We start from the raw sequence: 26614 nt of genomic DNA on the forward strand, positions 1-26614 counted from the left end.
ATCAAATAAATGCAGGCTCATTAAAAATCTTACTGTTCTACAACTTAAAAAAACTATTAAAAATAGTAATACTAATAATATTTTAATATTTAAATAATATTTAAAATAATATTAACCGAACAACAATATTAAATAAGTGCATTACTATTATTATATTTTACAAAATAATGAAATTAAAATATTAATATTTTATGGGCATCTTAATGCCTTTGCTTTCAAACGAATAAACTTTTTAGAGCTTTTATTTCGGCACAAAACTGAGACTTTTGCTAAAAAAACATTCATAAACTATTCCCTGTTAACATGATATGAGGACTTCAAAGGGAAAAAACGTCATCTTGCAAAAATCAAAAAAATCAAAATCCAGAAGTACAGTCATAACTGTAACTCATGTGGTTTTGACATTTAAAGGCTGTACTGTAGTGTCTCACAGGATTAAGATTTGACCCCAGACGCGTTGTTTCCCGAACATCCCAGTCATCTAATTTCTTGTCTGCTTTCACTGGAACACAGAACCCAAAGAACATTAAAAGCAAACACACTTCTTATTTCATTTCTCATCACATTTCTCATACTTGATCGATACAGCATGACGCATTTCCATTAAACTGTGTATAGCCCATCAGTCACTAGGGGACTAGCCACTGATGGAATGTCATAGAAACCATGATAACGTTCCCATGGTGGGTCAGAAAGATTCCCAAAACACTTGTGATGCAGTATGTTTTATTGGATATTTCCATTTTGGAATCACATGATTTTCTTTCATTTGTGAAACAAACACGATAACAGAAGTGCCATTTTTTATAAGGCATTTAAGCAACATAAGTTGGTCAGTTTGAGGTCATCATCATCACATATTCATTGTTATGGTCAAGTATCAATATCACATGGAAATTTGTGCATTTCCCAGATCATAGTAATGGGAACACAAATTCTGGAAAGAGTGATAGTTGGTCCCACGGTGAATGAAACACATGGAAAGCTGTATCTAATGTGCTTGTGGAGTCTTTTTTCTTTACGCAGAAAGTAAGAAGACCATGCAAAGACACTATCAATTCCCAGTTCAATACGTTTTCTGTGCGTCACGATTAATCATCAGGTGAAATGGGTTTCTGAATCATAATCGATGCAAACAACCCATGCCCACTAACTGTAGTGCAATGTAGCAACAATATATGAACTGGAGAACAAAGAGTCAAAAATATAATACTCTTTTCTTTTTCATATATAGAAACACTCATTAGACATGTTCAAATAAAACCGCTGCCAATTAAAAAACAATAATTGCTGGTATTTATCATCACAAACCCATGCAGAAAAATGTCCAGCAAAATGGTGGACATCCTCCTTTTAAAGGAGTAGATTAGTCAAAAATTACATTTCTATCATTATTTGTTCACACTTGTGTCATTCCAAACCTCAATACATAAAACATTGAGAGTTCATAGCAATTGTGTTTGTCAAGCTTAAATAGTTACAATAAAAGCAGCATAAAATTAGCAAAAAACTAATTGTGCGTTATATATTCAACATCTTTTGAATAACATAATAGATTCGTGGGTGAATCCTATAAAGCCTACAGTACCATATTTGGTACCATATAAAGGTGCTTAATAGCGATGCCATAGAAAAGCCATTTTGGTTCCACAAAGAACCATTCAGTCAAAGGTTCATTAAAGAACCATCTTTTTCTTACCTTTGACAATCTGAAGTACCTTCTTTCGCCACAAAGAACCTTTGGCGAAACAAAAAGGTTCTTCAGATGTTAAAGGTTCTTTATGGAATCATTTTGACAAAAAAGGTTCTTCTATGGCATCGTGAAGCACCTTTATTTTTAAGAGCGTAAATGATAAACACGAATAAAACCTTGCTGAAAACCTGTTGCATACCTTTTGTCATCTGATTGATAGTTTATGCTTTTTAAGCAAGAGAAAGTCTTCATCTGGTGCTTTACTTGATAACCTGAGTCTCAAAATTATCATCAGGCTTTTGATGAATGTTTATTTGTTATTATCTCAGTCGTCATTGTATTGTATCGCAATACATGTTTAGAAACTTAGAGCTTTGATCATAAAACTAAGCATTTAAAGGGTAGTTCACCCAAAAATTAAAACTACCCCATGATTGGCTCACCCTTAAGCCATCCTAGGTGTATATGACTATTTCTGATTACAGACGAATGCAATCGGAGATATATTTAAAAAAAATCCTGTCTCTTCCAAGTTTTATAATGCCAGTGAATGGCTGTTGAGATTTTGAAGTGAATTAAAGTGCGTCCATCCATCATAAAAAGTAATCCACAAGGATATGGATAGTTTTCTTACACAAACATATCAATTCGCTTTAGAAGGCCTTTATTAACCCCCCGGTGCCATGTGGAGTACTTTTTATGATAGATGGATGCACTTTTTTAGACAAAATCTCAACAGCCATTCACTGCCATTATAAAGCTTGGAAGAGCCAGGACATTTTTTTATATAACTCTGATGGCATTTGTCTGAAAGAAGTGTGTGAGATGTCAAAAATTTACATTGCCCTTTCAGAATCTGCCAAATGTTAATTATTTTATCAAAATAACAGGGATCATACAAAATGCATGTTATTTTTTATTTAGTACTGACCTAGATAAGATATTTCACATAAAAGACATTTAAATATAGTCTTTTTTTTTGTTTTGTTTTTTGTTGTTGTTCATGAGTCCTTTTTTTGTCCTGAACAGTTAAACTGCTCGCTGTTCTTCAGAAAAATCCTTCAGGTTCCACAAATTCTGTGGTTTTCCAGCATATTTGTGTATTTGAACCCTTTCCAACAATGGCTGTATGATTTTGAGATCCATCTTTTCACACTGAGGACAACTGAGGGACTCAGATGCAACTATTACTGAAGGTTCAAATGCTCACTGATGCTCCAGAAGGAAAAACAAAGCATTAAGAGCCAGGGGGTGAAAACTCTTTCTTATTTTGCCTAAAAAAAATAATAATTTAGTACTGCCCTCAGAAGCTACAGAAGATAGTTACATGTTCCCAGAAGACAAAATATGTTACATTTATTCTGATCTTCAATCATCAAAGCATCAGTGAGCGTTTAAACCTGTAATAGTTGCATATGAGTCCCTCAGCTGTCCTCAGTGTGAAAAGATCGCAAAATCATACAGTCATTGCTGGTAAAGATTTCAAAAACACAAAAATGCTGGAAAACAAAAGAATTTGTGGTACCTGAAAGATTTTTCTGAAGAACAGCGAGCAGTCGAACTGTTCAGGAACTCATGAACAACTATCACTAAACAATAAAAACAGTAACAGCACAGTATTAAAAAATCATGGGGATTATTTTTTATAAATTCAACTATTATTTTCTCTTGTGAACTACATGTAAACATCTTTTATGTGAAATATCTTGTTCAGGTCAGTACTAAATAAGCAGTAACATGCATTTTGTATGATCTCTCTTATTTTGGTAAAATAATGAACATTTTGCAGATTCTGAAAGGGGGATGTAAACTTTTGACCTCAACTGTACACACCTAGAATGGCTTGAGGGTAAATTTTTCATTTTTGTGTAAACTATCCCTTTAAATATCATCTTACGAAGACATATTATTGGGAAAAATAGAGTGGCAACTGATATTCATATGCATCTTATGCAAGTAGTCTGTTACACTGATATAAAAATCTCATTGATTGATCAACTTTTCATCTTTATGGTCATATGTGACCCTGGACCACAAAACCAGTCTTAAGTCGCTGGGGTATATTTGTAGCAATAGCCAAAAATACATTGCATGGGTCAAAATTTTTGATTTTTCTTTTATGCCAAAAATCATTAGGAAATTAAGTAAAGATCATGTTCCATGATGATTCTTTGTAAAATTCCTACTGTAAATATATCAAAATGTAATTTTTGATTAGTAATATGCATTGTTAAGAACCTAATTTGGACAACTTTAAAGGTGATTTTCTCAGTATTTTGATTTTTTTGCACCCTCAGATTCCAGATTTTCAAATAGATGTATCTCAGCCAAATATTGTCCTATCCTAACAAACCATACAGCAATAGAAAGCTTATTTATTGAGTATTCATATGATGTATACATCTCAGTTTTGTAAAATTTAACCTTAATTTAACCTTCACATATGTGACCCTGGACCACAAAACCTGTCTTAAGTAGCATGGGTATATTTGTAGCAAGAGCCAAAAATACATTGTATGGGTCAAAATAATATAATTTTTTTCTTTTATGCTAAAAATTATTAGGATATTAGGTATAGCTCATGTACAAACTATCTTCATGGAACATTTTTTATTAGTATTATGCATCACTAAGAACTTCATTTGGGCAACTTCAAAGGCGATTTGCTCAGTATTTAGATTTTTTGCACCCTCAAATAGTTGTATCTCCAAATATTGTCCTATTCTAACAAGCCATGCATTAATGGAAAGTTTATTTATTCAGCTTTCTGGTGATATATAATTCTCAGTTTCAAAAAAATGACCCTTATGACTGGTTTTGTGGTCCAGGGTCACATATAAATATCAGCATCTGCATCAAATTTCACATTTTGTGAATAAAATGTAAACTCTGTATTCTCCTATATCATCCTTTATGAGCCATAAAAGCCTAATGTAGCTAATATGATCCTCAACAAAAAATTAGAAATTTTTCTGTAATTATTTACTATCTCAGGCTTTACAGGATTAAAGTTAATGCACTTCCCTCCGTTGAAGCTGCAAAATCCTATTTGCATTTCAGTTCACTGACTGTCATTCCACAGGTTTGGAAAGACATGAGAGTGAGTAAATAAAGACAGAGTTTTCGTGTCAAGCCAAACTGTGCCTGTACTAAGCATCAACAGTGTCGCAGCAGCTCTCAATGTTCCCATCGCTGATCGTTTCAATCAAAAGCCCGCTTTTCTTCATCAGTTTGCGTTCTCGAGTCTGAGGCTCTGTCAAGTGGCAAAGTGGCATCGCAGCCAGCATGAGTCGAGTGATTTCCCCAGCGTGCTCATTCACACCGCATCACCGTCCTCACACAGCGAGAGCTGATGGATTTTGATGACGGGAAGCGAGTTGTGCGCGGGCGGCTCAGGCTGCGGCGAATCCATTCTCACGCAGCAGCACGTCCTCAGCAGGTTCTTACCGCACATTCCCGCCACTTTGGCTCCCACGCTCACTCCCGCACTGACCCCGGTCGTCCCCGCCGACGACGTCCGGGAAGGGGCCTGCCACTCCCGGCCGTCCCGGGAGGAAGGGCTGCGGGACAAAGCGATGGAAGAGGACGGGCTCAGGCGGGACGGGTTGTCACGGTTCGACAGGCCCAGGATCTGTGACTGGCCATGCCGCGGACTGTGGCTCTGGTAGAGTGTGTGAGACGGTGTGGATCTCTTGCGGAGGCAGCGGGCACCCAACACGCTCAGGAAGGCTTTCTTAAACTCCTGACTGGAGCAAGGGTAGATGATGGGGTTGATGCAGCTGTTGAAATAGCCCAGCCAAAACGTGATCTTGAAGACTGTGTCCGAGGGTCTGTAGGTTGGGAAGATGGAACCTAGAAATAGACACAGGAAACGAGAATGTTATTTACAAAGATTTGAAAATTCACCTGTAGACCGGTCTCATATAATTGCTTCATATTTGGATCAAACATCCAAAAAATAATAATTTAGAATTCTTCAAAAATTCTTCAAAATGCATATATATGCGTGTATATGTAATTGGACACATTTTAAATTTAAATCATTAAAGCACAATTTAAGTTACATACATTTATATATTCAGATTTATGTTCAGATTTGTGTCTATATATTCAGATCTACAACTATATATTCTGATTTAATTCTATATATGTGACCCTGGACCACAAAACCAGTCATAAGGTTAAATTTGACAAAACTGAGATTTATACATCATATGAAAGCTCAATAAATAAGCTTTCTATTGATGTATGGTTTGTTAGGATATGACAATATTTGGCTGAGATACATCTATTTGAAATCAGAAATCTGAGGATGCAAAAAAATCAAAAAGACTGAGAAAATCACCTTTAAAGTTGTCCAAATTAGGTTCTTAACAATGCATATTACAAAATCAAAAATTACATTTTGATGTTTACAGAAGGAATTTTACAAAAAATCTTCATGGAACATGAACTTTACTTAATTTCTTAATGATTTTTGACATAAAAGAAAAATCAAAAATTTTGACCCATGCAATGTATTTTTGGCTATTGCTACAAATATACCCCAGCGACTTAAGACTGGTTTTGTGCTCCAGGGTCACATATTCATAATTTACATTTATATATTCAGATCTAAAAATATATATTCTGATATTTCCTGAATTACAATTACATATGCAGATTTATAAATATATATTCAGATTTTTATCTATATATTCAAGTTTACAACTATATATTCTGAATTCACAACCATATATATTCTGGTTTATGTTTATATATTTAGATTTATAAATAAATATTCAGATTTGCATCTGTATATTCAGATGTACAACTATATATTCTGAATTACATTTATATAGAAAGATTTATAAATATAAATTCAGATTTGTATCTATATATATTCAAATTTAAAACTTTTTATCTTAAATTACATTTATATTTTCAGATTTAAAAATATATTCAGATTTATATCTATATATTCACAATTTACATATATATTTGGACTCATAACTATATATTCTGATTTACATCTAAATATTCATCATTTACATTTATACATTTAGATCTATAAATACATATTCTGATTTATTTACATATATTCTGAATTACAATTATACGTTCAGATTTATAAATATATATTCAGATCTGTATCTATATATTTACACTATATTCTGAAACTATATTCTAGATTTACAAATATATATTTAGATTTGTATCTATATATTCTGAATTACGTTTATATATTCAGATTTATAAATATAAATTCAGATTTGTATCTATATATTCATGATTTACATTTATAAATTGGACTTAACTATATATTCTGATTTACATCTTAATATTCATAATTTACATTTATATATTTAGATCTATAAATATATATTCTGATTTATTTACATATATTCTGAATTACAATTTATGTTAAGATTTATAAATATATATTCAGATCTGCATCTATATATTTACACAACTATATATTCTGATTTGTACCTATATATTCAGACTTACAACTATATATTCTGTATTACATTTATATATTCAGATTTATACATTTATATTCTGATTCATATCTATTCATTCCAGATTTACATGTTTATATATACAGTATATTCTTATTTACATATATTCTGAATTATAATTGTATATTCAGATTTAAAAATATATTCAGATTTGATTTATATATTTAGACTTACAACTATATATTAAGAATTACATTTATGATTCAGATTTATAAAAATATGTTCTGATGTACTTCTATATATTCATAGATTTATAACTAGAGATTTGCTTCTATATATTCACAATTAATATAATTGATCTTATATAATTATATATGTGGAATATATTTTTGTATATGTCTGAATTTTTTTTTTATCTAAATGTTTTACATTGTATTACATATACAATATTTACAAAATTTTACAAAAATATTTACATGAACTTTTATATATATATAAAATTGTGTAAATGTTACATAAAAAATCTAAATCTAAAAATATGCATATAAAAAGAACACTTTTTTGTTAAATTGTGTAAATGTATTAAAAAATTACAAAAAATATAATTTTTATATATTTTAATATATATATTTTTTGTTCTAAATATATTGGTCAACCACTTAATATTTTATTTTATACTACACACATATACAAAAAAGTATTATACTTCTATAGTCTGTTGGTGAAACTGAATGTTAATCAATCGATCAGATGGTCAAAAGTGTGTAAATAATTTCCAATGAAAAATCATTCACTATAAAATCAATAATGAGTATTAATGCAAATGGGATCGGTATCAATCTCAAATCAATAAAACGACAATAGCAAACATCTTTTTTGCATGAGATTACTGAGGATTTTAGTCCTTGACATAAAACATAAACTGAAGTGTACAAAAAATAATAAACTCACAAAAAAGCAGATGAGTTTTCATGCAACATGAAAAGAAAGGTTTCAGGTGTTTATATGACTCTTATTAGTTAAGATCATTATGCATGAAACATGTAATGCATGTAATGACCGCACTGGATGTGCAGTAAAAATCATCTAGATTTGGATATTAATGAGTTATCAATCAACAAGTGAAGGCTTTGGGGAATACAAAGACAGTTAATTTAGACGTGTTTCAGCTGTTTCATTCTCTGTGTGAAAAAGATTGAAGACTCATCTCTGTCATGCAATGGGGATGATTAATGGGACCTGAAATTAACAGATAAGAAGCAGAAAATGAAAAAGGTTATGTCTGGGAAAGAGAAAAATGTGTGAATGCTTTTGAAAGCATCGTTCTCTTCGACGGATAACTACGTCATGCATCACAATGCCGGCCAAGTCTTTTTATAGCATCTGATCTGATCTCACGCTGGAACGTTCCTCCGTTAATCAAGGTTAATAGTTTTATTCAAATTGCCGTCATAAATCCGGCTCAATTTGATCAGAGGACCTTTCGGAGAAAGAGAATTGTTCGCCGTTATAAAGGACAGAGGCACAAAAGGACCACGTCGATATATTTAACCGTTCACACAGCCACTGGATTTTTCTAATGCCACGCTGGTCGCACCATTAAAAGAATTAAAGTGTCTGGCAAAACCACCTGGCTTTGAGGCGCAGCATCTGTCTTCAGAGCTAAAAGCTGGAGTCGTCTCGTAGCACACTTTAAAAGCAAGTCTAGAGGGGCTTTTACACACATAAGATGAAGGAGAGCCAGAGACTGACTGACAGGGCTGTGGGAATAGTCTCTAAACGCCACACTTTAATCATTAGTATCTTCAGGCTATCAAGAGAGGAGGGTAGTCTGAGCTTTAGTCTTCTACAGTTACTATCCACGGGGGTCATATTTCAGCCTGAAATTAAAAGATTTATATTGGATTTAAAAATGAAGCGTTTTTTAGGACCATTTAAAAAAAATTTTGGCTTTGTGATGTTATTTTCATTTCACATTTTTTTTAGCTTATTGAATGGTCAATATGTGACCGAAATGATTGCCTCATTGCCTAATTGTTGCATAATTTACATTTATATATTCTGACCTATAAATATATATTCTGATTTATTTACATATATTCTGAATTACAATTAGATATTCAGATGTATAAATATATATTTTCTAATTTATTTACATATATTCTGAATTACACTTATATATTCCGATTTGTACCTATATTCAGACTTACAACTATATTTTCTGAATTACATTTATATATTACAATTTATAAATATATATTCAGATTTGCATGTATATATTCTGAAATACATTTACATATTCCGATTTGTACCTATATATTCAGACTTACAGCTATATATTCTGAATTACAATGATATATTCAGATTTATAAATATATATTCTGATTTATTTACATGTATTCTGAATTACAATTATATATTCAGATTTGTAGCTATTTATTCAAACTTCCATCTATATATTCTGAATTACATTTATATATTCAGATTTCTAAATATATATTCAGCTTTGCATCTATATATTCATGATTCACATATATTTGGACTCACAGCTATATATTCTGATTTACATCTAAATATTCATAATTTATATTTATATATTCAGATCTATAAATATATATTCTGATTTATTTACATATATTCTGAATTACAAATTATATATTCAAATTTATAAATATATATTCAGATGTGTATCTATATATTCAGACTAAGAACTATATATTCAAATTACATTTATATATTCTGTTTTGTACCTATATATTCAGACTTACAACTGTATATTCTGAATTACATTTATATATTCCGATTTGTAGCTATTTATTCAAACTTCCATCTATATATTCTGTATTACATTTATATATTCAGATTTCTAAATATATATTCATCTTTGCATCTATATATTCATGATTCACATATATTTGGACTCACAGCTATATATTCTGATTTACATCTAAATATTCATAATTTATATTTATATATTCAGATCTATAAATATATATTCTGATTTGTATCTATATTCAGACTTACAACTGTATATTCTGAATTACATTTATATATTCAGATTTATAAATATGTATTCAGATTTGTATCTATATATTCAGACTTATGGTGCGTTCACACCGCACACTTTGTCTGCGTCAGGCAACGCACCTAACGCATCTAGTTTGACGCATGTACGTTGAAGCTGGCAACGCTTGCTTTTTGGTGCGTTCACACCGCACACGTCAGGCAACGCTCCCAACGCATCTAGTTTCCTGCACACTTCCCCTGAATAAACCATGGCAAACTATTGGGACTAGACATTTTGGAATCCTCTCATGAACATGTTTCGCTAGCTAACGAAATGGGAAATAATTACGTTGAGAAAAGATTTGACAACCCGATCTCTTCAGCGATCTTCATCCAAGCAAGTTCCTTTACATTCCTGTCTTTATACAACAACGAGGACGGATGATACAATTCTCTACGATTGCAGACGGCTAGAATAAGTTTGTAGCCGTCTTCAATCGCAGAGAATTGTATGTTGTTGTTTTTTCTGCTCCCGCTTCATTCAAAATACGTGTGGTGACGTCGCTACAGTGAGACGCTCTGATTGGTTGACGCACTGCGTCAAGTGCGTTAAATCCGTCAAAAGTTCAACTAGCTGAACTTCTGCATTGCTTGCGTTGGCTGCGTTGACGCTTGAAACGCAGGTAACGCTTGAAAAGTTGACGGATCCAACGGACACAACGCAACGCAGAGCCTCTGACGGACCTCTGACGGACTCAACCATTGACTTTACATGTAATCTTGCCGCAACTGACGCATGACGGTTTGGGCGGTGTGAACGCAGCATTACAACTGTATATTCTGAATTACATTTATATATTCAGATTTATAAATATATATTCAGATTTGTATCTATATATTCAGACTTACAACTGTATATTCTGAATTACATTTATATATTACGATTTATAAATATATATTCAGATTTGTATGTATATATTCTGAAATACATTTATATATTCCAATTTGTACCTATATATTCAGACTAAGAACTATATATTCAAATTACATTTATATATTCTGTTTTGTACCTATATATTCAGACTTACAACTATATATTCTGAATTACATTTATATATTCCGATTTGTAGCTATTTATTCAAACTTCCATCTATATATTCTGTATTACATCTATATATTCAGATTTCTAAATATATATTCAGCTTTGCATCTATATATTCATGATTCACATATATTTGGACTCACAGCTATATATTCTGATTTACATCTAAATATTCATAATTTATATTTATATATTCAGATCTATAAATATATATTCTGATTTATTTACATATATTCTGAATTACAAATTATATATTCAAATTTATAAATATATATTCAGATGTGTATCTATATATTCTGAATTACATTTATATATTCTGATTTGTACCTATATATTCAAACTTCCAACTATATATTCTGTATTATATTTATATATTCAGATTTCTGAATATATATTCAGCTTTTCATCTATATATTCATGATTTACATATACTTGGACTCACAGCTATATATTCTGATTTACATCTAAATATTCATAATTTATATTTATATATTCAGATCTATAAATATATATTCTGATTTATTTACATATATTCTGAATTACAAATTATATATTCAGATTTATAAATATATATTCAGATGTGTATCTATATATTCAGAAAATTAAAAAAATTGATTTTAAATGAAAAATTTAAGCATTTTTAGGACCATTTACATGTTTCGGCTTTGTGATGTTATTTTCATTTCACATTTTGTTAGCTAATTGAAAATGGTCAACATGTGACTGAAACGTTTGCCTTGTTGCCTTTTTTTTCTTATAAAATGTGTATTTAAAAATGTAATTGTAATGTAAAATATATTTGTAATTTCTTTAATAAATAAAATAAAATAAAATAAATATAGACTTATTTCTATACTTATTAATCCGTTGTGATAAATACATTTATATTAATTTAAAATATTTATCTAAATCAACAGTTGATCTGTTTATTTATTTATTTATTGTACCAATTTCTTTACTTTTATTTTGGAGTGGAATACACCCTAGAAATGCTTTATTTTGACATGTTTTTTTATACAAAAAAAGTTAACGGTCCTACATAAAGTTTATAGTAACAGAAAAACACACAACATTTTTGAGTGAAGCTACTGATGGTAACGACTCATCCTCAAAACTGCTTTATCAGGAGTCACAACATGTTCTAATGTATAACAAGAGAGAACAATATAAAAATGGAAACAATAAATGACTGATGTTCCGCTCTATCCCGACTGATGTGTGCAGAAATATAAATAGCGGATCCGGCTAAATGATGCATTAAATTGAAAGAAGCCAAGATGAGAAAACAAAAGCAATTTCGTCCGAGCCCATAATGATAATGACTGAACCTCAGAAACATCTTCTACTGGGAAAGCGTGTCTGCCAGAGTCAAACCCAGAGTCTTTCCACGCGGCTGTGGCAAACGGCTCTCGTAAAAAGCCTAAGCAATGAAATTGAGTGTTTATCAGGTCAGATTCCATTAAAGGTTATGTCCTCGGCGCACTGAGGTGTGGTTTAAAGCCCGTTTACGAGGCTTAGAGGACGGAAATAAACAACCATACATCTGATGCTAAATCAAGCCAGCAGGTTCTGCTGAAGCATCACATTGCATATGTATAACAGTGTCCTTGACTGCCGGATCTTTCGTTAGTCATCATTAGAAAGGGCCGCTGAGTGTCGTCTGGTGTCATCATACATTTCTGTAAACACACAGAGACCTCTGACACGGTCGTACATTACGGTCCGTACAGAAAGTGACCAGGATGTTCTCAGGAAACTGACTTTTGTGCCTGGAAATTTCTGCTTGTCTCTAGTAATTTTAATTTGAAATGCTGGGCTTAAGTCAACAGGCCCAAAGGACCACCTCAGACACTGTGAACCGCAAAAGAGGAAACTAATATTTTGATTAGCAACCAACAAATATGGATTTTTAAATGGTCAGCTTTTAAACCATTACCCTTTAATCCTACATACAGTATGTGATTGAGAGAGCTGAGTACACGTAATCTGGATTATGTAATTAGACTACAGAAATCAAGTACGTAATTAGAGTATATTACATTTTAAAATGCTCATGATCGGATTAGTTACTTTTTATGGATTACATATTATCATTCATCATTTTTTGATTCTCCCTTATTTTTTCTATTTTAAATTTTCCTCTCTCTCTCTCTCTCTCTCTCTCTCTCTCTCTCTCTCTCTCTCTCTCTCTCTCTCAGAAAAAAAAACTGTAATATTGTGAAATGTTAGTGCAATTTAAAATAGTGGTTTTCTATTTTTTTTATTATTATTATTTTTATTTATTTATCGTTTTACAATATAACAATCAGTACAATTAACAAAAGAAATATTCAGCATTAAGTAACATCAGAGTATACAAATATAAAAACATATACATCATCAAATCCAGTTTATGTTGCTAGATTAAAACTGAAATCATATAACAGCACATGAGTGGTCAGTGTGATAACAATGGGTATTATATAGGCACAAGTTAAAGGGTCCAAAAAAATATTCCAGGTCTCTAAAAACATGTGTGTTTTGTGGTTTTCTATTTTAATATACTTTAAAATATAATTTATTTCTGTGATGCAAAGCTGAATTTTCAGCATCATTACTTCAGTCTTCAGTGTCACATCATCCTTCAGAAATCATTCTAATATGCTGATTTATTATCTCTGTTAATATTTTTTTTGGAACCTGTGATATTTTTTCAGGATTCTTTGAAAAAAAAAAATGTAAAAAAAAAAAAACTTTTGTAACAATAAAAACCTTGTTCCAAGTTTGGGATCAGTAATTTTTTTTCTTCCTCTCTTTGAAAGAAATTAATATGTTTATTCAGCAAGGATGTGTTAAATTGATAAAAAGCAGAGATGGGAAGCAACGAAGTACAAATACTTTGTTACTGTACTTAAGTAGATTTTTTGGGTATCTATACTTTACTTCACTACTTATTTTTGTGCCAACTTTCTACTTTTATTTTGTACATTTTAGCATGAGTATCTGTACTTTCTACTCCCTACATTTTCAAATCAGTGTCGTTGTTTTTGCGTTTAAATATTATGCCATTTCGTAACGCATTTGACCCATCCATGTCAATAATATGCGCCATGCATACAACAGACTGATTGGTTCACGCTTAGAAACGTATGTAAACACACAGAAAAGACAATCCTATTGGTGCATTTGTTTTTATACGCTCTGACACGCACAAGACGTTGAATCACAGCACCAAGAAGCATAACGGACTGATAAATACGCGTAAAACGATAAAAAAAATAAATAAAACCAGACGACAACTGAGCACCAAGATCATAGCACCAAGAATCATAACGGACTGATAAAACTGGTGAGGGTGATATTGGAGAATAATATTTCTGTTTATTAAGTTTTTTTTTTTTCAACAAAACAAGTTTTTGAACACCATGCACATTTTTTTTTGTATGTGTAAAAGATTGGCCAACAGAGCTTTTTGTATTCATGTCATTTAATTTTGCTCTGCTTGCAAAGTTGCACTTGAACATGGAGTCCAATAAACTTTTCCCTAAAATGGTGGTTTTGTCCTTCGCAAGGTTACTTTATACTTTTATACTTTAAGTATGTTTTAGAGCCTGTACTTTTTACTTTAACTTGAGTAAAAATTTGAGTCAATACTTCAACTTTTACTAGAGTCCTTTTAAACACAGGTATCTATACTTTTACTTAAGTAAAGAATGTGTGTACTTTTGACACCTGTGATAAAAAGTGATAGTAAAGACTTATATTGTTAGAAAAGATTTCTATTTGCTGTCTTTTTATTGATCAAAAATCCTTTAAAAAATTATCACAGGTTCCAAAAAAATGCAAGGCCACACAATTGTTTCCAACATTGATAATAAAAGTAATAAATCAGCATATTAGAATGATTTCTGTAGCATCATGTGACACTGAAGACTGGAGTAATGGCTGATGGAAATTCAGCTTTGCATCACAGAAATAAACTATAAGTAATATTGTGAAATAGTATTTCAATTTCTAATTTTGGTTCTTGGTTTCCTATTTTAATGCACTTTAAAATATAATTTACTTCTGTGATGCAATGCTGAATTTTCATCAGCCATTACTACAGTCTTCAGTGTCACACCATCTTTCAGAAATCATTCTAATATGCTGATTCAAAATCAGTGTTGGAAACAGTTGTGCTGCAGTTGTAATACTTTTTTTCAGGATTCTTTGATGAATAAAAAGTTTAATAGAACAGAATTGTTTTTAGGAAAGAATATAACAATTATAATAACAAAAATGTTATATTATTGTTATATTATAAAACAATTGCACTATAAAATGTGAAGAGCGATGTGTAGAGACCACTGGAATGAATTGGAAACACATGATAGTGGAGGACAGAAAGAATAGTGAAATAAAGGAAAGTAATACTTAAGTGCATCTATTGAAAATAAAGTATTTAAGTAGCCACTTACGCGTTCTGTCCGCGCCTGAGGACTGAATTCACTTTCCCAAATACTCTTTCACTTTCCAGTAACGTTACCCGTTTTAACTGCTAGCTGTCAGCAATTCATACTGCACTTTTAAAGGGATAGTTCATCCAAAAATTAAAAATTGATGTTTATCTGCTTACCCCCAGGGCATCCAAAATGTAGGTGACTTTGTTTCTTCAGTAGAACACAAACAAAGATTTTTAACTCAAACCAGTGCAGTCTGCCAGTCATATAATGGCAGTGGATGGGCACCAAACCATTAAAAGTAAAAAAAAAAAAAAAAACATGCACAGACAAATCCAAATTACGCCCTGCGGCTCGTGACGATACATTGATGTCCTAAGACACGAAACAATCGTTTTTTGCAAGAAACTGAACAGTATTTATATAATTTTTTACCTTCGATACACAGCAATGTCCAACTCATCTCATCATCCGGCTCGTTACATGTGTACGCGCTCTGGCGTAGTATGCGCAAATGCCATAAGGAGAAATCGGTGAAGAGTCAACAGTCCCGGATGAGTTTGTGCAAGCAAATGTAATCTTTTAGCTTTAAATCAGTTTGAACAATCAAGATAAGCGCAAGTAATTACCATTTTGAATAGCCACTATACCCACAATCTCTGTGCACTGTGTAAACAATGAGTGCGAAAGATCGCTTCCGGCGTTTGCGTATAGTACATGAGAGCTGTACATTGCTGGGTATCAAAGGTAAAAAAAAAATTAGATAAATACTGTTCAGTTTCTTGCAAAAACGATCATTTCGTGTCTTAGGACATCAATGTATCGTCACGAGCAGCACGGTGTAATTTGGACTGGTCTGTGCATGTTTTTTTTGTTTTTTTACTTTCAAAGATTTGGTGCCCATTCACTGCCATTATATGACTAACAGACTGGAACGGTTTGAGTTAAAAATGTTAGTCTGTGTTCTACTGAAGAAACAAAGTCACTTACATCTTGTATGTCCTGGGGGTAAGCAGATAAACATCAAATTTTCATTTTTGGGTGAACTATCTCTTTAAGCTTTTATTTTGATGGAAATAGCAGTAGAGCTTTTATTTTGACGGAAAACTCCAGCTTTAGTGAAAACAGGCTTACAAAAAAATGTGAAAGTGAAATGCTGTAATCATCTGCAGTCAAAGATAAAGCATAACTGGTGGCCTTTGCATTTGTTAAACTCACAGCACATGCAATAAACGAGTTCAATGCATTCACTATGAACTGAGCCATTCTGAGGCACAGAAAACACCGGATCATAAGTGGATCGCCTGAATGAATTGTGCAATTTGCTTCAAAATGTGTGAAAAGGACTAAGCCATATTGTGTTTTTAGTTTTATTTAGTCTGACAGTTACTGTGCCAAAGCACAATGGCCAAAACACAACTTTAAAGGAACCGTATGTAGGATTGTGGCCAAAACTGGTACTGCAATCACTTTCAAAATACTGTAGAACGGTGTATCCCCTCCCGCTCCCCCCTGACTCGAGGTTGCCAGCTAAGCTGCAGGAGTAGGCTGCAACAAGGAGCTTCAAGTGACGAGTCCTACACAGTAATTTGTTTTTCTTCTGTTAATTATGTTTATGCTTCACAAGAGATGTTTTGCGAAGTAATTATGTATCGCAAAAATTTACAGTTGGCGATTAGCCAAATATTTCGCAAAGATGTACTGTAATACCACAGTTCAGTCGGAACATAGATTGTTTTCATACCCTGCTAGTGGTGCGATATAAAGCTTTTTATGAACGCATTTAGTACTACCGTCTTCCGACCGTGGAAAATCCACTGTGGCAAAGTTAGCCAAACATAGATGAATCTTACTTGTCCAGGAGAAAATCAGCAACGTTGGCGTCAATCTTCAAATTCTTCTCCGTTTTCAGCTGTCTCCATTTTTCAAAGGCATCTCCTATACCAATCCTTGTTTTATTTCGGACTTTGTCACAACGTATTTCGGATTCATAACGAGGTCTTTTAGGTTTGTAACGTTATACATGTTTTATCCGACACCGTTCGTAGCTGTAACTAGAGCATACAGAGCTGGCAACCCGTCTCACAAAACTCTACTGACTTCGTGATTGGTAGATAGCTGGAGGGTGGCGCCTCAGACCAAAACACAAAATGACAACAATAACATCAGTTGAGGGCTGCAACTCTCACTTTTAAATGACAATATCCTGGCCGGACCACTGTTGTCAGTGATATAAGTATTTGAAATGAACATGATTTCTTAATGTCTAGTGACATGTCAGGGCCATTTTATGATTAACTGACATAAATTTCTTACATACGGTTCCTTTAAATGTTAAAGACCTTTTATGTTAGAATAAGTTTAATAATGTGCCTTATTTTAGTGAAAATCATGGACATGGAGACACAAGATTGTCTGAGAATGACTCGGCATAAAAATGTTTGCCTGCGCTTTTCTTAATGTCAAGCCCGCTGCTCTTTAATATTAGCTCTAATGTAATATTAACCAGTGCAGATACTGATGCCCATTATTTATTAAAGCCTCACGGATCCCTACTGCATTTTACTCTTATTTGCGAATTCAAATGTACAGGATGACTGAGCTCCTTTTCAATTTCATTTCTTTCAGCCTGAGCAGTCTGGTACCTCCTGCTTCATTTCCCGTGGTTCCTTGTCTGAGTAAATGATCAGAGAAAAGAGAGCGTTTATGCCATGTGAGGATTTCAGACATGAGTACAGTGTTAAAGATTCACTGGGGGCTCATGCATACGTCACGCTACGACCGTGTTCTTCCTCAAATACATGCAGGGTTTTGGTCATGCAATTCATGCCTGTCTGACGCAGGTTTGTCTGGAAATAGATGACACGCGGTGCTCACGAGAAAGTCCTTACACACTGACAGACTTGGCCACCAACCCACCAAACTAACAAACTGTAGACACCAACTTAACTCACTTAACAGTATGAACATTTTCTGCCAGAATAAGACTTCTGTAATTTTTTATATATAAATTTTACAAGAAAATATTATTTCTATTTTAAAATGTCATGTTTAATTCTATGTTACTTGCCATTTATTTGTAATTTATTGTAAAATAAATGAATTTAGGCATCAAAACATTATAATATGCAGTATAAAAATCATATTTATTTAGAGTTTATTCAGTTTTAATGAAAAATAAAATGTATTATTTAGCTAAAGATTCCATTTAAATGTTATTAAGCTATTAATGTTTTAAAAGACTGCATAGTCTATATATATATAGAATACTACAATTATTCATACCCCTGGCAAATTCTGACTTAAAGTTACTTTTATTCAACCAAATGTCATTTTGACCGGAAATGACACAGGCTTCTCCCAAAAGATAAGACTATGTACAAGAGGAAAAAATATTTATCAGCTTTTATTTACATTTGAACAAAAAGTGGCATTTCCAAAATTATTCATACCCTTTGCAAACTGTTACAGTCTATGGGAAAATCCAAAGTTCTATACCATTCCAAATAGTCCAAGCTGTTCTAAAGCATCTTAATTACCCTGATTCATTGGGGACAGCTGTTTTAATCAACTCAACAGGTAAAAAACATGCTCTCTGCTGTTTGGTTTGTGGACAGTCATGGCTAAGACAAAGGAGCTCACTGTGCATTATGGCTGCTCACACATCAGGCCAGGGCTAAAAGACCATGTCTAAATGTTTTAAAGTTCCAGTGGCTACAGTGCAAAGTATTATTAAAAAATACAAGATGTTCCACACTGTGAAAAATCTCAGAGGACGTGGTCAGAAGCCAAAAGTGACACCTATGCTGGCCAGGAGGATAGTAAGAGAGGTAAAAAAGAATCGAAGGATCACCACCAAGGCCATCCTGATGAATCTGGGCTCTGCTAGTGGCAACATCTCAAGGCAGACAGTCCAACGAACACTGCACACCGCTGGGTTCCACGGCAAAGACCAAGGAGGACACCACTTCTTCAGATAAGGCACACAAAAGCCCGCTTGGCCTTTGCAAATGCTCATCTGGACAAAGAAGACAACTTCTGGTCTTCTGTTTTATGGTCAGATTAAACAAAAATTGAATTGTTTGGCCACAATGATGTAGCCTTCATTTGGCGTAAAAAAGGAGAAGCCTTCAAGCCTAAGAACACCATCCCCACTGTCAAACATGGTGGTGGGAACCTAATGTTTTGGGGTGTTTTTCAGCCGGTGGACCAGGGAACCTAATCACATTAAACAGTACCATGAAAAAGGAGCAATACATCAAAATTCTCAACAACAACATCAGGCAGTCTGTAGAGAAACTTGGCCTTGGGCACCAGTGGACATTTCAGCAAGACAACGACCCAAAACACACAGCAAAAGTGGTGAAGAAATGGATAGCAGACAAAAACATAAACGTTTTGCAGTGGCCCAGCCAGAGTCCTGACTTAAATCCAATTGAGAATCTGTGGAGGGAGGTAAAGATCAGGGTGATGGCAAGGAGATCCTCTAGCCTGAAAGAGCTGGAGCTCATCGCTAAAGATACCAGTGGAGACATGCAAAAAGCTGGTCAGCAATTATAGGAAGTGTTTGATTGCTGTAATAGCCAATAAAGGCTTTTCTATTGATTATTGAGAAGGGTATGAATAATTTTGGACATGCCACTTTTTGTTCAAATGTAAATAAAAGATGAGGAATATTTTTTTCCACAATGATGCCTCTTGTACATCATCTTATTATCTTTTGCGAGAAGCCTGTGTCATTTCCGGTCAAAAAAACTTGCTGGTTGAATAAAAGTAACTTTCAACTTTTTTAAGTCAGAATTTGCCAGGGGTATGAATAATTTTGGGCTTGACAGTATATATATATTTATTATATTTAAAATCAACCAGTATGGTATTGATATATTTTGAAGAGCATTATTTAATTTAAGAATTTAACATTTTATGAATCAAATTCACCATTAAAAAAAGCCATGTTGCTATGCCTGTTGCTAGGGTGTTCTCACTGTTGCTTGCTTATTGGCTTTCACAAATACCCCTAAATCTTCAAAACCATCCCTAACTCTTAAGTATGCACAATAATAACAATTTAACTGTTTACCATGGTAATTTTTTGTTGTTATTGAAAGGATCCCCTCTAAAGAACTGTTTTCTTTGGCTGAATACGGCTGTGTTGTGTGTCTTTAAATAAGTCAGTGTGTTTATGCAGTATTACGATACTGACTTTAATGCAGAGGATGTTCCAAAGAGTCACCCAAGCATTAAAGTGATTTTCTCTTCTCTGCTGCTACTGTATGAAAGCATTGAGGGAAGATTTACAAGGAAGAATGTCTGTCCGAAAGGCAAATTCTTCATCCTAATACCCACATTTGTCAACAAAATCCCCTCGATGTAATACCACACAGCATCCATATGAAGGATTTCAGCTTCAGGCGTCCAGTGGTTTATGTGATGAAAATAGTACATAATTACTTTACTGGGAAAACAATTAACCTGTTGTTTTTAATTAGCACAAACTAAACACCGACTTCATTATGAGCGAAAACGCCTCCCAGCTTTACAGCGAGATACATGCACAAAAATAGATTAGCATCGAGCGGCGTAACATTAAACGAACAACTTTCCTATTGAATGCAGTGTTTTAGATTTCACTGTTACTAAACGCGGAGCGTGTGTGTGCTGTGTTTTGTCTCCGACTGAGTCATACTGATAAGGTCACTGAATCCCCTGAGCTTTATTAAACACTCTATTATATGCAATTTAATGCCGGTTAATTAGCAAGCGATTCAATATGGTGCAAATCGTGTTTCTTATAAATCTCCGTGCAGATTCATAATCATGTCCCTTTGAGTAAACAGTCTCCCACGTTCACCGCAGATTCATCAGACTGTATTTGTTTGCGTTGGCTTTCCAATAATACAGTTTAGTGGATTCTTTCTCTTTTTAGAGAGCGAATAGACTCTATTATGTGGTTTAACTCTGACTGACCTTGAACCGAAAGGTCTCGCTAGAGCCCTATTGCAGGGGTGGGAAATATAATACCAGCTAAAATTCATATCTGGGGAACCCGAGAAGCTCTGCTGTGCATTAAGGGAATTACAGATGGTTCTGACTCTCTGTGAAACTCATTTCTAAAGCCAAACACATTGTGTAAACAGCCGTGACCCCGTTGTCTGAGAGAATGCTCTAAATGAAGGTTTAAACAAATATCCTTTAAACCACTGGCACAACAAACACTTGTGCTGAACTACAAGATGTACAGAGTTGATTCTTTCGACCTGTTTACATGCTACAATCGGTAAAATACTAACAGCCGAGGCCTGTGTGGACTCAAATATCGTCTCAGTTCTCCACATGGCAGCATTTTACCCACTTGAGGTAATTATTTTCCCATTTTCTAGCACTTGGAAAAATCTTTGAGCATCTCAGACAGGAAGCCTAAAAAATGTCCCGGTCCCTATTTCTGTCAAGGAAAAGCATGACAATTACACATAGATTGCAGAGACTCTGCAAAGAATCACTAAAGCTCTTTATCCACTAATGGTTTTTAGTCTTGTAGACACAATGTCCACAAAGTCCTTTTTGAGGTAAACTGGTTCACTTGGAAAGGCGGTAGTCAGTACAATTCCTATCGATCTGAATGGGGAAAGGTCAACATCTCCCTAAGTTTAGACGTCAATAATGCAAAATTAGCAATACAGTCAGACAAAAATGGTCAATTGTCTGTTACTGTAAATCACTATTTTTTCCTGTTAGTTAAATGTTATTCTGGTCATCTTTTTCCAAGCACATTTGACCAATTACAAACCACATCAATCCTAATAACTACTGTTAATTTTGTATTTAATCATTTATAAGTGATATATAATTGTCTATGAAGGCTGAAAGTGAAAAACTCCTTATAATCAGGTGTGCATAATTATTAGGCATTTTCCTTTTACACAGGTGAGCCAAAAAAGAGATTTACACTCTTAAAAATAAAGGTGCTTTAGTCTCCAGAAGTGCAATTTGTCAGTTTCTCAGAGTCTCTGCTTGTGTAAAATATTTTAAAAAAAAAATGACCCTCACTTAATAAGAATAACATGCTGAATAAACTGGTTCACTTGGAAAGGCGGTAGTCAGTACAATTCCTATCGATCTGAATGGGGAAAGGTCAACATTCCCTTAACTTTGCCAAGTTTACTCATCAATAACATGTGCAAAATTAGCAATACAGTCAGACAAAAAAATGTCAATTGTCTGTTACTGTAAATCACTATTTTTTCCTGTTAGTTAATTATTAGACATGTTGATATTCTGGTTATAGTTTTTTTTTTTTTTACCAATTACAAACCTCGTCAATCCTAATAACTACTGTTAATTTTGTATTTAATCATTTATAAGTGATATATAATTGTCTATGAAGGCTGAAAGTGAAAAACTCCTTATAATCAGGTGTGCATAATTATTAGGCTTTTTCCTTTTACACAGGTGAGCCAAAAAAGAGATTTACACTCTTAAAAATAAAGGTGCTTTAAAAGGTTCTTCACAGTGATGCCATAGAAGAACCTTTTTTGGTTCCACAAAGAACCATTCAGTCAAAGGTTTTTTAAAGAAACATCACTTTCTTACCTTTTTAAAATCTGAAGAACCTTCTTTCACCACAACGAACCTTTTGTGAAACAGAAAGGTTCCTCAAATGTTAAAGATTCTTTATGGAACCATTTAGACAAAAAGGTTCTTCTATGGCATCATGAAGCACCTTTATTTTTAAGAGTGTAGCTCAGACTGAAAAGTCAAAAACTATTAATGAGAAGGATGTAATACTAATGCACTACTAGAATTTGTAAAGTTAAGGCATGAGCACTGGACAGAGAAATGCTCGTTGGGTCAGCACGGTGAGAAAAAAATGGCTGGAGAAGAAAAGACAAATTTAAACTGTAAAAGAATTACGACTTAAGGTAAAGAATTAGGTATGAAACCATCAGGAAGCATTTAGTCTTCATCGCCACCACTGCAACCTACCTGGAGTCTCCAGAAGTGCAATTTGTCAGTTTCTCAGAGACTTTGCTTGTGTAAAATATTTTAAAAAAATGACCCTCACTTAATAAGAATAACATGCTGAATAAACTGGTTCACTTGGAAAGGCGGTAGTCAGTACAATTCCTATCGATCTGAATGGGGAAAGGTCAACATCCCCTTAACTTTGCCAAGTTTACTCATCAATAACACGTGCAAAATTAGCAATACAGTCAGACAAAAAAAAGTCAATTGTCTGCTACAGGAAATAATTTTTTTTCCTGTTAGTTAATTATTAGGCATGTTGATATTCTGGTTATAGTTTTTTTCCAAGCACATTTGACCAATTACAAACCACATCAATCCTAATAACTACTATTCATTTTGTATTTAATCATTTATAAGTGATATATAATTGTCTATGAAGGGTGGAAATGAAAAACTCCTTGAAATGAGCCAAAAAAGAGATTTAACTCTAAGTAACGCAAGTTACATAATATTATAACTTTTTTCAAGTAACTAGTAAAGTAACGCATTACTTTTTAATTGACAAGAAAATATCTGAGTTACTTTTTTCAAATAACTCCTGTTACTATTCCCCCGTTTATTGATTAAAAGCTCTCCTGTCTCCATGTTGAGAGAAATTGTGAGTAAGATGTTACTTTAGTTCCCTTTATAGTTCAGGTACAAGTCAATTCACTGATTAAATTTTTTCTGACTTAAGTTTTCGTAGTTAAGAACATATGTTGGATGTCTTAATTTTGAACTCTTAATTTTAAAAGTGCATTATATAGAATAATTTAACTTTAAAATGTACAAAATTTCATTTGTCTTTATTAAAAAATATCGCAATAATATTGCATTGTGAACTTCATATCGAGATATTATCGTATTGTGAAATTTTGATACCGTTACATCCCTACTAGTAATTGGTAACACCTAGTAACACTGAATTTTAATGAAAAAAAAATAATTGGGAATAAAAGCAGATAAAGAACAAACGTCATTCTCATAAAACTTCAAAAAAAAGAGGGATTGAACATTTTTGGCTTAGATTTTCATCAGACTAATATGTCTTCACGTCAAAATCTGCCATTTGCTTATAATCAAATGTAAAAAGTGAGACACTTACCAATCGGAAGAACCAGGAAAAACGGAAGCCAACAAAGGACGAAGCATCCAACCACGATGCCCAGAGTCTTAGCGGCCTTTTTCTCCCGGGAGAACTTGAGAAAACGCAGTGTGAAGTGCGTCCGGTTGCGTAATGCCTCATCCTCGGACACCGTTGTGTTCCCACGATGTATCCGCAAAGTTACAGTCTCAGCGGCATGATCAGACTTTTCTGTTTTTTGCCCGCTAATCAGTCCTCGGGTCTCTCTCCTCGCGACCACATACACGCGGCAATACATGGACAGAATCACCACTAGAGGGAGGTAGAAGGACCCTAACGCGGAGAAAATGGCATAGCCGGGTTCCTCGGTTATCTTGCATATGGATTCGTCCTCTGGCGCCGGTTCCTTCCATCCAAAAAGAGGTCCGATTGAGATGGTAATGGACAGAGCCCACAAAACAATGAGTGCGAGCAATGCCCGCCGCTCTGTTACAATAGACGGGTACTGCAGAGGGTAACTAACGCCGATATATCGGTCCACTGAGATCATGCACAAGCTCATGATGGACGCCGTACAGCACAAGACATCCATTGCTGCCCACACGTCACAAAACGGCCGTCCGAAGACCCAACGACCCAACATCTCGAAAACCGTAGAAAACGGAAGAACCGTAGAGCTCAGCAAAAGGTCCGCGACTGCTAAGTTCACAATGAAGTAATGTGTAACTGTCTGAAGATTACGATGGCAAGCCACTGAGAGGATAACCAGGATGTTGCCCAGAACGCCAAAAATGATGAAGATGGCCAACACCATTCCCAGAACGACGGCCTTCATGACGTTCAGTTCCGGGACGAGAACCTGGCTGCAGTTGCTACAGTTTTCAGGAAACGACTCTGCGGTCATGTTGTCTCTGAGGGGAATCATTTGTTCAAGATGTCCAGGCATTTAATTAAAGTCTAATTTTGGGCATCCAACGACGCCTTCAGTTCGGCTTGCACCTTAATATCAGATCCTCTCCAAGAAAATGTTGAAAACGTCACTATTGCATTGGCTGCGGTACAAGAACATTTGGGCACTTCCAGCATTGCAATGAGAGAACGTGATGAAATTTAACCTGTTGTGTCTCATTTCTCATTTCTCCTAGATGGGCTTTTAATGATGTATGTTCGTTGGAAACAGCTGTGGGTGAAGGAATAAACAAGAGGAACTAAACATATTATGCTGCGGAGAATGTCAGATTCTTTTGTCATAAAGTCATAAATTCAAAGGTTGTTTTGACATGTTCATAACCATGTGCAGCAGCAACATCATAGAGAACAATGAGAACGACACAATTGCCGTTGTTGCAATCTGTTTGATCTATTAAGGTACAAAAGTGGTTTGTCTGTAGTTTCCAGGCATTAGGTTTGATGCATGAGTGATCCGTCTTAGATATGCATCAATGCATCGACGTGTGCAAATCTCCATCTTAAAATCTTGTCTTGTTGTGTACATCTGCAACGGCTGGAAATGGTGCCGACGGTCACTCCAGAATCGGATTCGCATTGAAAGTCTGCATGGCGTTGGCTGATGTCACTGAGGTTGTAAAGCGGATAACAAGGACAAAGCTAAAAGCACTTTGGCATACGCTGAAGAGATATTTTTGGCTGGAGAGCAGTTCTCAGTGCGTCACACAAGTTTTAGGCGAACGGCTTCAATCAGGAGAGATTTGGTCGTGAAGCTGCCATGCTGGTTTGGTTTGAAGACTGATGAACCCTGAAAAACACAGAGAAAATGGAGCTTTATCACTGAAGTGGATTCATTTATCAGACAGGCAACTTTTAAACCAGCGCTCGTGCATTATAATGAAGTGTGCAATCGTT

The 26614-nt window shown here is 34.0% G+C and overlaps 1 protein-coding gene across 1 annotated transcript; it reads right to left on the reverse strand.

The window, feature by feature from the left end:
• Positions 1–720: 720 nt before the first annotated feature.
• adra1aa (adrenoceptor alpha 1Aa) lies at positions 721–26501 on the reverse strand. The gene is made up of 2 exons (XM_073819598.1): positions 24773–26501; positions 721–5545 (listed from the first exon to the last, which is right to left on the reverse strand). Exons 1-2 carry the CDS (start codon positions 25695–25697, stop codon positions 5010–5012), a joined length of 1461 nt encoding a protein of 486 aa, XP_073675699.1. The 5' UTR covers positions 25698–26501; the 3' UTR covers positions 721–5009.
• Positions 26502–26614: the final 113 nt, after the last annotated feature.

The sequence above is a fragment of the Garra rufa genome, chromosome 15, assembly GCF_049309525.1.
Source record: "Garra rufa chromosome 15, GarRuf1.0, whole genome shotgun sequence".
In the NCBI taxonomy this organism is placed as follows: domain Eukaryota; kingdom Metazoa; phylum Chordata; class Actinopteri; order Cypriniformes; family Cyprinidae; genus Garra; species Garra rufa.

Coding starts and splice junctions, on each gene's coding strand:
- adra1aa (XM_073819598.1), bottom strand. CDS start 25,697: ATGCCTGGACATCTTGAACAAATGATTCCCCTCAGAGACAACATGACC. Junction 5,546..24,772: donor TTTCCTGGTTCTTCCGATTG/GTAAGTGTCTCA, acceptor GTCTATTTCTAG/GTTCCATCTTCCCAACCTAC.